At 49.4% G+C, this 12,409-nt stretch overlaps 1 protein-coding gene across 1 annotated transcript; it reads left to right on the top strand.

Annotated features, from left to right (window-relative positions):
• The first annotated feature begins 445 nt into the window (after positions 1-445).
• On the top strand, positions 446-12,101 carry LOC112544060 (transmembrane protein 127-like). Its single transcript, XM_025179545.3, has 3 exons — positions 446-2,941; positions 8,144-8,311; positions 9,876-12,101. The coding sequence occupies exons 1-3, from the start codon at positions 2,521-2,523 to the stop codon at positions 10,163-10,165; spliced, it is 879 nt and encodes a 292-aa protein (XP_025035330.1). The 5' UTR covers positions 446-2,520; the 3' UTR covers positions 10,166-12,101.
• Positions 12,102-12,409: the final 308 nt, after the last annotated feature.

The following is a 12,409-nucleotide window of genomic DNA, read 5'->3' on the forward strand; positions in this document are numbered from 1 at the left end:
GCTGCCTGAAGCTCTAGAGGAATCTCGTTCCTGATGTCCGCTTGCCAGGGAGAGGGGGAGGCCCCCATTGGGGATTCTGATAGCTGCATCCGGAGGAGACACAGGGGTGTCTGGGAATGCAGCAAGCTTGGGGTAGCTGAGGTTCCTGGGCACTTCCTACTGCCCCTTCCTACCGCTGCACTCCCATTACCCCCTCTTAAATAAAACCCTGATGGAAATTCACAGGTAGGATTTTGTTACCATGGCGTGAAGGCTGAGGGCTCCCGTTGGTGGTCTGCATGCCTTGTGCCCTTTAACACACTCCCCCTCCCCCCCAGTAAATTAGCAAACCTGGAAATCTAGAGTCAAGGCAACACTTCTCACACCAGCCTGCCTGTGGCTCTCTCTCCTCCTGCTGCAACACCCTAAGGAACTGAGAACAACCCAGTAGCTAATAAAAACTGCCCGCTAATAAAAACTGCCATTTTTTTCAGTTTCTATGGCAATTGTAGGCCAAGATTCTGGCTCTGTATTCCAGCGGATGCACCGTGCACTGCTGGTACTTTGAGGAATAAGGGATCTCCCTGGACACTCATGTTTAAGAGTATAGGGAGCTGCAGTGTCTCTGAGGGATGCCTGAAGGAATGGATCAAAAGGGGCAGAGTTAAGGGGACATGGTTGTGTTCTATGACAAGTGCGACATTTGAGTTTTGAGGATTCAATTTTCCCCTTCAGGGAGGAGCTTGTCGCTCAGCGTGTGCCACATTCCCAGAGTGTTTTGTGTGTGTGTGTGTGTGTGTGTGTGTGTGTGTGTGTGTGTGAGATATAAATACAGCTCTTAGCAGCAGTGCCTCATCTCTCTGGGTTTGGGCAGTGCCTGGAACAGTGGACTACACAACTAATGAGGTCCTAGAGGAGCTCCTGTCCTGGCACCTGCCACAAAGCTAGACAGGCATTGGCCAATGAATGATGCAGGGCTGGCTGGTGATGGGCTGCGTGTGATGCCAGCCTGCTGTGAGGTGCAGGAGGTCTGGCTAGGGTAAGGCTGGCAAGATTGATTTGTTTTGGTGGGCAGGATGGGAGAATGGAATGGGAGGGACTCAGCCCCCACCCCCTTCTCATTCTCCTATGAAATCCACTCTCCACTTCTCCCACATCGTTCGTTTCCTCCTGCTCTAGGCTCTTCCTGGTTTTTTCCACCTGGGCTGTTTTCCTTCCTTTTTCTTCACTCTGTAATACACAGGGGGCAGAGGGTTTAAAGAGGCGGTGGGAAAGAGCATCTCTCCACTATATTTGCATGAATTAGAATACAAGGTGATGCTGTGGGTGCGGATCCCACTGGTATGTGGGGTCTAGGGCAGTTCCTCTCCACTAGGCAGAGCCCTGGCGCCATCAACAAACAGCTGCCTTCTCTCCATTGTGTGCGGAGATACCAAATCTTGGGCCAGAGGCTGTTGACTAGGGGGCAGTGTCATCATCCCTGTTTTTCAGGCTGAGAATCCGAGACACAACGGTCGATCAGAGCAAGTCGGTTACAGATAGGATCCCTGTCCTCTCATCCTGCCTGCCCGGCAGTTCTCTGGCCCAACTCATTCCTGGCACTGCACAAATTGTTGGCCCCATAGCTAGGGTTTGCACCTGACCAAGGTGGCTGGATTTTTTTTTCTTTATGGACTTGCCAATTGCCAGAAAAAACAGTTTATTCTCAGGGTTGTTGGTTGGTAGTTTTGTCTTTTACGTGGATCTTGACATTTGCTCTATTATTGCAATACGCTGGCCTGGCTAATGTTAAAGGTTTCAGCGTCCAGCTAAGGAAGCTGCCGTGTTCCCTAGTGCAAGCAATAACCGATCAAAACTGGACAACACAGCGGCTGCCTGCCCACCGACACGCAAAGCGCACCACGTGCACAAGAGGGGGAGTTTGGATCGCTATAAGTAGCTGTGGAAGCAGCGGGCAGGTGTGTGCAGTTGCCTTAGGTTTGGGGATGCAGTGGGCTTGCCCTGCGGGGGATGGGAGGGGTGTGTGTGTGTGCTGGGTTTGGGTATTTCAAAGGTGGTAACTCTATCTGCAATGAGCAGCTGACCCAGGCTCTGAGACGACTGCCAGGGTGGTATTGTGTGCAGTGTAGATGTACTCTGGGAGGTCTGGCTGTGTGTGGAACTATCCATGGCTCCTATCCCTGTTACTTTCATCTGCCCTCTTGGTTTGTGACACTCACATGCGGCGTCTCATCTCAACTAAGACCGTAAGCTCCTAGACCAGGGACTGCCTTTTGCCATGTCTGTACAGCACCTAGCGCACAGTTCTCCTGCCCGGCTGGGACACTGCTGTTGGATAATTAATAAATACCCTGAGCGGGACTGGCTGGTAATGGTTGCTGTAAGGACTGGGGCAGGGGGCAGTCTGATAGGTGTTAGCAGGCCTAGAGGGTGCGCCTGAGGCTGGCCCAGGGCTTCCGATCGGGCCGGTAGCTGTGAGGGGGCGGGGCTGATGCCACAGCAGCCTCTACCATTGGTGGGTGTGAGGGGGCGGAGCCTGCCATGGAAGGGAATGACCCGGGCGGTTGGGAGAAGAATGTAGCCAGCCTCGCTTTGGAAACCAGCCAGGCCCTGGGACCGGCTCCCCGGCAGCAGGTGACGATGGAGAGGCGAACGTCGTCCGGCAGCGAGTACTCAGGGCTGTTAGCCATGGTTGCCGCGGGCAACCTGCCCGTGCGCTCCGACCACGAGCAGCTGTGGGAGCTGTCGATGGCCACCCAGTACAGCCTGGCTGCAGCCACGTGCCAGTGCCTTGCCGTGGCAGCCCTGTGCATCGCCGTCTCCAACCTCGGCTGGATCATGCTGGAAACCACCGATCACGAACCTCTGCAGAAGAGGTCGGAGTTCTGGGTCGCCATTTACATCTTCGGGGTGCCCATCCGTCTGAAGTCCCAGCAGTGGTTGAACCAAACGAGCTACTCAGGTGAGACTGCTCAAGGCAGATGGGATAAGGGATGGCGTTTTAAAGGGTAAGAACTAAGCCGCCCTGGGGAGAAGGAAAAAAGAGAGGCCTGGTGACCCAGTGGCAGAGATCTGGGGTGGTCTATCACAGAGGATCATATGCAGGTGGAAAGGCTCCCTCTTGGGTGATCCCAGAAGTAGGCTAGAGGAGGGGCTGTAGGGAGCCTGGTGGCATTTGAGAGCGCCCCCAGCTAGGTTTTTGGTGGTGCACATTTGTGTGTGTCTTGGTGTACATTAAAATGTATTCCGCATGTGGATGGAAAAACTCCATGGAATGCAGTGGATGGAAAAGACTAGAGGGAGCATTGTTGCAGGAGTATAGTATTTGGCAGACTGGATCCATCTCACGAGGTACCTGATGCACCAGAAGAAGAAGAAACCACCAATATTGTTTTGCCAGGAACAAATCGTGCCAAACCAATCTCATTTTCTTCTTTGCCAGGGCACCACAGGATAGAGGGAAAGCAGTAGAGGTGATACATCTGGACTGTAATAAGTCTTTTGATACAGCCCAACATTTTCATAAGCAAACTAGGAGAATATGGTATAGATGAAATTACCATAAATTGGGAGCACTAGGAGCCCTAGCGGGGTATATCCACGATCCAGTACGTGTCAGTATTTTCACACACACTACGGATGATGGAGTGGGGAATATGCTTCTACAGTCTTCAGATGGCACCGCACTGGCAAGCAGTTTGGAGGATAGGAGTAGAATTCAGAATGATCTTGATAAATTGGATAATTGGTCTGGAGTTCAATACAGGCCGTCTTTGCTGTAAGTCCAAGATACGTTCTGAAAAACGTGGACTTATATCAACACAACTTAAAGCGGGGATTTTTTTCCCTGTGGCTGACTTCCCAATTTTTTATTTTTATTTTTTTTGCGCGCACACGACTTAAGAGCAGGAATGGGAGGACTTAAAACGCATCAGTCCCTACAAGTGTCAATGACATTAGTGTAGAATGGATGTATGCCAGGGCGACTTATAGCAGGGACACCTGTAAATTTGAGTGCAAAATACTACATGTAGGAAAGAAAAGGCAAATGCACAAATACAAAAAGGGGACTAACTGGTTTGGCAGCAGTATTGCAGAAAAGTATTTGGGTGGTTCTAGTGGCTCACAAATTGATATGAACCAACAGTGTGGTGCTGATGTGAAGGCGGCTAGTGTCATTCTGGGGCATTTTAACAGGCGTGTGCATGTAAAACACTATAATTTTTCTGCCTTTTCATGCACCGGTAAGGCCTCAAGTGGAGGATTGTAAATAAACTGGAGAGCGTTCAGAGGAGAGAAACAAAACTAAGAGATTTAGTAATCTGTGAGGAAAATGTGAAAGAATGGGGCATACAGGCAGTCCCCGACTTACGCGGATCCGACTTATGTCGGATCCGCACTTACGAACGGAGCTTTCTCGCCCCGGAAGTCGGGGCGAGAAAGCCCCGTTCGTAAGCTGCTCCGGTGCCCCTGGTCTGCTGGAGACCGTCTCCAGCAGACCAGGGGCACCGGGCGGGTTCCCGCGCTTCTGAGGCTTTGCCAGAGCAAAGCCTCAGAAGCGCGGGAACCGCTGCTGCTGCCCCTTGAGACCCGGTGCCTGTGGTCTGCTGGGGACCGTCCCCAGCAGACCACAGGCACCCAGACTGAAGCCGCAGCCGTGGCGGGGTCCCTCGCCTCTGAGGCTTTGCCAGAGCAAAGCCTCAGAGGCGCGGCACCCCGCTGCCGCTGTGGCTCTGCTCCCCGTGTCCCTGGTCTGCTGGGGGGGGGGGGGCGCAGCTAGTGTGCTCCCCCCCCTCCCCCCCAGCAGACCAGGCTTTTGTTTTGGACTCTGGGGCAGAGCAGCTGGGGCGCTGCCGATTGGTCCTGCAGCGCCTGTGGGCACTACTGGACCAACCCGGCAGCACCCCAGCTGCTCTGCCCCAGGTCCTGATTCAGCCGCTGCTGGTCAGTTTCAGCAGCGGCTGAATCAGGACGTCTGGGGCAGAGCAGATGGGGTGCTGCTGGGTTGGTCCAGTAGCACCCCAGCTGCTCTGCCCCAGGCGTCCCCAAGTCAGCTTCTGCTGAAACTGACCAGCGCTGACTACAGGAAGCCCCAGGCAGAGTTGCTCTGCCCCCGGCTTCCTGGAATCAGCTGCTGATCAGTTTCAGCAGCAGCTGACTTGGGGACGCCTGGGGTTCTTAAGTTGATTCTGTATGTAAGTCAGAACTGGCGGTCAGTTTCATCAGTGTCTGAATCTGGACGCCAGTTCCGACTTACATACAGATTCAACTTAAGAACAAACCTACAGTCCCTATCTTGTACGTAACCCGGGGACTGCCTGTATTTAGTTTAGTGTGGAGAAGAAAAGGTGTCAGGTGAGATTAAAACAGTCATCAAATAAGTGAATGGACAGTGATCAACTATTCTCCATGTCCACTGAGGTAGAACAATAAACAATCCACTTAAGTTTGCCAAAAGGGATATTTAGATTACATATTAGGGAAAACTTTCAATTAGAATCAGTAAGCACTGGAACAGGAGTGTTGAAATCCTTGTCATTGGAGCTTGTGGATGGTCTGAGTATATTTAATCATACCAAGGCAAAATTAAATATACTTAAACATTCTACGCCTCACTGGTAAGGCCTCACGTAGAGTACGGTGTCCAGTTCTGGGTGCCACACTTAAGGAAAGATGTGGACAAGCTGAGAAAGTCTTTAGAAGATAAGTCTGGAAAAAACAGACCTATGAGGAAAGATTGAATTTCACTAACCAATTAGGGTACGTCTAAACTACATGGCTCCGTTGACGGAGCCATGTAGATTTGTTGTTTTGGCAAAGGCAAATGAAGCCGCGATTTAAATGATCGTGGCTTCATTTACATTTACATGGCTGCCGCGCTGAGCCGACAAACAGCTGATCAGCTGTTTGTCCGCTCAGCGCGCTAGTCTGGACGCTCCCCTGCCGACATCAAAGCCCTTTGTCGGCACCCCTGTTATTCCTCGTGGGATGAGGTTTACCGGGGCTGCCGACAAAGGGCTTTGATGTCGGCAGGGGAGCGTCCAGACTAGCGCGCTGAGCGGACAAACAGCTGATCAGCTGTTTGTCGGCTCAGCGCGGCAGCCATGTAAATGTAAATGAAGTCGCAATCATTTAAATCGCGGCTTCATTTGCCTTTGCCTATGTGTCTAATCTACATGCCTCTGATGACAGAGGCATGTAGTCTAGACACAGCCTTAGAGAGAAACTTAAAAAACAACAAATGGTCTGGTAGCACTTTAAAGACCAACTTGGCTGCCCCCTGAAGCTTTTCAATTAGAGAGAGACTGCAGAACTGGCTGATTCTATATATTTTTGTTAGTTTCTAAGGTGCCATGAGACTACTCGTTTTTACAGTGTCAACTGAAATCGGTGAGAACCCGGGCTGCTCCAATGGAAGGCCTTTCTGATGCAGACAGACCGCTGATCACATTGGGCGGTGATGGTGGTGGTGGGTGACGTGCAAATGAGTGTTGCACACAAACTACCAAGTGCCTTTTCCCTTGTGTCTTCATAAAGCAGGATCTGAGCACACATCTTGGAGCAGTGGCTCTGTGTGGAACACAGCCCAAGCTCATGGTGATCTCTAGCGAGTTGTGTGGCAAAGGAAAGCTAGAGTCAGTTGTTCGAAATGTACTAGCAAACCAGTACATGGTATGCTACTCGCCCATAACTTGTTATATCTTTTCTAGCATCCATAGTGACTCACTCCAAGTGCTGCTCTCCAATTTACAAAGTCTTGGCAGCCTTTTTGTTGGCCTCTGCTGATACATGTCGCAATGGATCATCTCCCATTCTCCCCAGAGGGTCCAGGGTTCTGTAACTTTATATTTCTGTCCTTTTTTCTGAAGGTCTGCGAAGCCCCCTTTCAATTCTTTCCGCTGGCTTTAGATCAGCGGAAATCAGGAGCAAACACAAATACAACTGGACTACTCACTGAGCACTGGGTTCCCCTCGCCAGCACGAATCTGAGTTACCATTGATTTCTTCTGCTGCCATTGACCATCTGGAGGAACTTGGGGCTTAAGATCACTGCTCCCTGCCTCAGTTTCCCCATCTGTAAAATGAAATGATAGTTAAAAGTACTTTGTAAAACACTATCAAAGAATTAGACATTATTCATTATTATTCAGTGGGACTGGAGCATGTACTTAAGTGTTTTGCTTTAAATTCTTTGCTGAAAAATGGCCTTGACAAGTTCTCTGTAATTGCCCAGCTCTGGTGAGCTAGAGAGTTTAAAATGCCAGGGCCAGTTTGGTAACCCAAGTTATTCAGGCTTTGCATTCTGGCTTTCTTATTCACCCCCGCTCACCAGGCTGAACAGTTGTCTACGCTTATGGCATCTGCTTAGCCATGGTGATAGAGGGGATGTAATGAAAGGGCTTCCTTCCTTCTCTAGAGTCAAGGCTAAATGGGAAGGATAATCTTGAGTCTTGAAGGATTCTGAAGCTAGAAGTTGTTGTGACTCAACTCTGTCTCATACATATTTTTGTATCATGATAATGTAAAGGCCAGAACCTCATTGTACTCTACATCTAGCAAAGGGCAGGTCTACACTTACTGGGAGATTGGTGCCGCGGTAATTGATCCCCCAGGGTTTGATTTAATGGGTCTAGTAAAGACCTGCTAAATCAACCACCAATAGCTCTCTTGTCGACTCAGTACTCCACCAGAATGAGAAACATAGTCGACAGGAGAGCTTTTCCCCGTGGAGACCATGCAGCACCTCAATCTATTTATGCAGCTGAAATTGGGTACAATCAGGTTGACATTGCTGCGTGGCATAGATCCATCCAAACAGATGGTCCCTGTCCTGAAGAGATTACAATCTAAAAAACAAGGCAAGAGACAAGCAAAGGGTAACTCATAAACAGATATAATGAGTTCTCCACTGAATATTCTGGGTGCATCTTGCTGAAAATCAACATGCTAATTGGATGGTGCCATCAGCCTGAATCTACTAGATATAGAAGTCCATTAGTTTTAACAAATTGATGGACTACCAATGGCAGCGCAGCTTGTGGAAGGGTCACCAGGACACAGGAAAAGAATTAAGAGCCCGTCAGCTGCTGTAGCTTTGGACTTGTTCATTCTATTTCATTTCCTGTTGTCCTGTATTTATTCTGCTGTTTTGTTTTGATAAAAGACATTATTCTCCTGAGGCCGAATCAATGGGTCTTCATACATCTGATGCTGGGAATGTGTTTCCTGGGTGTGTTGACTGGCTTCGTGGCTTTCCTCCTTGACTTCATAGAGATAAAGAAGCTAGGAGTGGCGCGTTTAATCATTTCAAGTTTCCTACACATATTGTCAGGTAACTTTTGTTTGTTGAACAAATGGGTGTGTGTGTGTGTGTGTGTGTGTGTGTGTGTGTGTGTGTGTGTGTGTGTGTTGAGGTTAGCATAATCTTAATATGAACAGAAGAATTTTCCTGTTGTGTTTTGTTTGTTTTTTTGTTTGTTTGTTTGTTTGTTTTAAGAAAAATTCCTTTTGTTTCAATTACATTTAACTTTTCCTCGGAAGGGTTGAAACCCCCAATAGCAGCAGCATTGGGCTAGTGCAGAAGAACCAGAAGGTGACTGCAACTAGATTCAAAAGTGAAATATACCAACCTGATTTCACTGTGCAAAGCCTCGTCAGTCCTATCCACTTAAGAGGCTCACTCCTGGGCCAGCTGAGTTGTGATGGTTCTGCGACTGCCTTTTGAAATGCTGCTTCTAATGGATTTCTATGAAACATTCATATTAAAAAGTCCCAGGGGAATCAAAGGCAAGAAGTCAGCAGCCAGCATGAAGGGTGAAAAGCAACTAGCTGATCACAGTGATCCCTGAGGCCCTTAAAATCTATGCACCTATAAATCAGCCATTGTACAATTTTAGCTTTAATAGACTCCCCCACCCCGCCACCCACCCACAAGCCACATTGTTGAATCACACTCTCAGTGATGGAGCAGATAGTCTTTTCATAGGACAGCTACTAGGCAGGGGAAGTCAGATGGGCTGATTTCCCCCTCACTCTGGTCAGTGACTCACTAAAAGGACCCCGTAACCAAGAGCTGTAGTCTCCTCCAGCATAACCCAGAGGATCTTAGTTCAGTCCGTTCCTTTGGATTCTTCTCTTTTCCATGGGATGCAGGGGGTGGTTAATAGCTAGGAGAGTGAGAGACAGAGCTTGTTCTCTTGTACTGTCTCTTACACCTGTCTCCTGGGGGAGCAGAACATCTTTTTTCTGAAAAGGGGGTATGTGCCCAACTAATCAAAGTGCTGTATGCAGTTTTAGGGTCATAAATACCTTTGAAAATCCCCCCAAACTGTGCACACAGGCATAGGTGACTGGTGCCAGGGCGGGGGAGTAATCCAGGGAAGGTCACTCACAGGAACAGGGAGGGGGCATGAGAGGGAACCCCATTTAGCAAGGGGCAAAAGGGGCAGTGCACCTCCCAGGTGTTACCACAACTTGCCGATGCATGCAAGTCTCAGAGACTAGATCTTGCTGTGCTGGTACTGCTGTCTTTACACTATAGCTCTATCATGTGATCCGGGAGCTGGTTCATTGTGTCCCCTAACCTGTTGTGCCTAATGGGTTCAGAGTGAAAACCCTGCCAGGCATTACAAAAGGTGCTGGCAAAGTGACAAGTTGCCCTCATGGGAAGGCTCAGCGTGATCTTATCCCAGTGGTTCTCTCACTGTGGCTCATCGCCCGGGCCCAAAGCAAAGCCAGAGGGTGTGGAAATTTCCACTCCACGCATCTGATGAAGTTGGGTTTTGTCTACGGAAGCTTATGCCCAAATAAATCTGCAAACTTCTCATTGTTTTTGCGGATACAGACTGACTTGCCGTAAAGTCACTGCCTTTCTGTTCTTCACTCTCTTTTCACAGCTGTTCTTTGTGCGTTAGTGCTGGTGTTTTGTACTTGGCTCTTAACGATAATCCAAACATCGAAAACCAAGGAACTGTTAAAGGTATACCATTATGCATCGTCCCTGGGAGAAAGTTTCTACTTAACCATCGGCGGGTTTATTTTAGCAAGCCTCGCATCCATCTTTAGCATCTGGTCACTGAAGCTCTATGAAAAAGACTCCCCTCCGGTTGAGGACGTGGAGGAGAGCACAATCAAATCAAGCCACCAATTTCGTACAAGTTCTCGACATACCGTGGTGTTCTCTTGAAGTCCATGAGCAACACCAATTTAGAGCCGCTGGAGAGTTTGACCTGTATTTCTAGAAGTCTGTTGCAAGGCAGTGGGTGCCAGATGTAACTTTATCATCCTATGAGATGCATATGGTCATTTCCATAGGCTGTTTTCAAACTGCAGAGCAGAGAAATAGAAGCCAGTAAGCCATATAGCTAACGTTTTCTATATGTTACTGCTCAGAAACACCTTGGACCTTTTGTACCTTTGAATAGTCATTGAAAAAAATTCCATAGATGCACCCTCTGCAGTGCCATTTTTTAATAATGATTAATCTGTCGTCCATTATATTTATTTATTACGGAGGCTGAGAGATTGGGGTCTATTTGGTCTGCAGAAGAGAAGAGTGAGGGGGGATTTGATGGCAGCCTTCAACTACCTGAAGGGGGGTTCCAAATAGGATGGAGAGAGGCTGTTCCCATTGCTGACAGATGACCGAATGAGGAGCAATGGTCCAAGCTGCAGTGGGGGAGGTCTAGGTTGGATATTAGGAAAAACTATTTTCCTATGAGGTTGGGGAAGCACTGGGATGGGTTCCCTAGGGAGGGGGTAGAATCTCCATCCTAGAGGTTTTGATGTCCCGGCTTGATAAAGTCCTGGCTGGGATGATTGAGTTGGGTTTGATCCTGCTCTGGGCAGGGGGCTGGACTCTGACCTCCTGAGGTCTCTTCCAGCCCTAGGATTCTGTGCGTGGGGAGGCACTTGATTATTGAAGGGAGTTTTTAAGGGTGCTTGTGGGATGATGGCCGTTGGAATTAATATTCGAGAGTACAGTTGGTTCAGTTTGCAAACGGGGATGTGGATCGAATCAGTGGGTACAAACAATTCTATCGTCCGTGTCATTCAGGAGGTCAAAGCATGATAATTTAACGGTCCTTCCTGGCATACCGAAAGGGCCCATGATGTATGTATTAACCAGCTGCAGGTGGCAGAAACGTGCCCTTTTCCGAAGTCCCATGCAATCCGCTGCTTGCCCAGAAGATGGCAGCGACATATCTCCTATCTTGCTTCACATCTCTATGGCAACCGGCGACAAGCACAGGGGAGAAATCTAGAGGGCAAGTGCAAGGTTACAGGAAGATCCTCTGCTTCCCAGAAGGCTGCTGATTTCACAACATGCTCTTGCGGAGGGTCACACAAACTTCACTTTTTAGCTTAAAAAAATCCCAGGCAGTGGACACGCCTGTGGGTGTTCTGATGACTCGTTAATCGTCCGAGGTTGCTGCTTCGCCATCTGGGGGTGAGGGTGGGAGCAGGTTGAGGAAAGGATTCCCCTGACGACAGCGCCAGTGACGCCAATACGCTCTCTGAGGTGGGCGAAGCAATGAAAATGGGAGTGCACAGAGTTAATAACCATCGACGGGCAGTTCTCTAGGCCGGCGGTTTTCACCCTTATTTTTTTCCCCCTCGGGACCCAGTTGAAGAAAATTGTTGATGCCACGACCCTACATATCTTGACTTGTGTGTGGGCTCCGGGGTGGGGCTGAGGCTCCAGCTTGGGAAAAGGGGTCAAGACTGTGGGAAAAGGGGCTCACCTTGAGCGGCTCCCGGTCAGCGGCACAGCGGGAGTTCAGGCAGCTTCCTGCCTCTCCTGGCCCCGACGCAGCCGGCAGCAGGTTCCCAGCCAATGGCAGTGCGGAGCCAGTGCGTGCAGCCCTGTGCTCTCTTCTCCCCCATTTAGGAGCCAGGCCTGTTGCTGGCTGCTTAGCACCCCCACTGCTCACCTGGTCCGCCTGTACCAATGAGACCCAGCGCCTGACATTCCGTGCCTGCCCGTCCTAGGTCGCAACCTGTAGTTGGAAAACCACTGGTCTAGATCATTCACTTAGGCCCTTCATATATGAGCTCGCCTTTTTTGTTTCTGCTTTCCAGCATGCTACAACCCCAAATAAGCTGCCTAATACGTGTTGCTTAATCCTTCCGCAAGCTTCTGGAGGGAGCAGTAGAGGGAGCTAAATAGCATGCAAAAGCTAGTCTCTGTGTGAAAGATCAGGACAGCTGTTTCCATAGATTTGCATGCACAATGTTTGCAACAGGAGGCCAAGGTAACACTGTGTTGTTTTGGGGGTCTTGTCCCCTGATACACATTCATCAAAACTCTTAGCAGTAACGGGGACTTAACGCACACATGTGTTCAGAACCCTTGTGGAACCACGTTCCAGCCTGGCTGGAACTCCGTTGAAGTTTGCCTGACGTGAACATACCCCTGTTTCCGACTGTC

This window comes from Pelodiscus sinensis, chromosome 4, assembly GCF_052426305.1.
Source record: "Pelodiscus sinensis isolate ZL-2025 chromosome 4, ASM5242630v1, whole genome shotgun sequence".
NCBI classification, from domain to species: Eukaryota; Metazoa; Chordata; order Testudines; family Trionychidae; genus Pelodiscus; species Pelodiscus sinensis.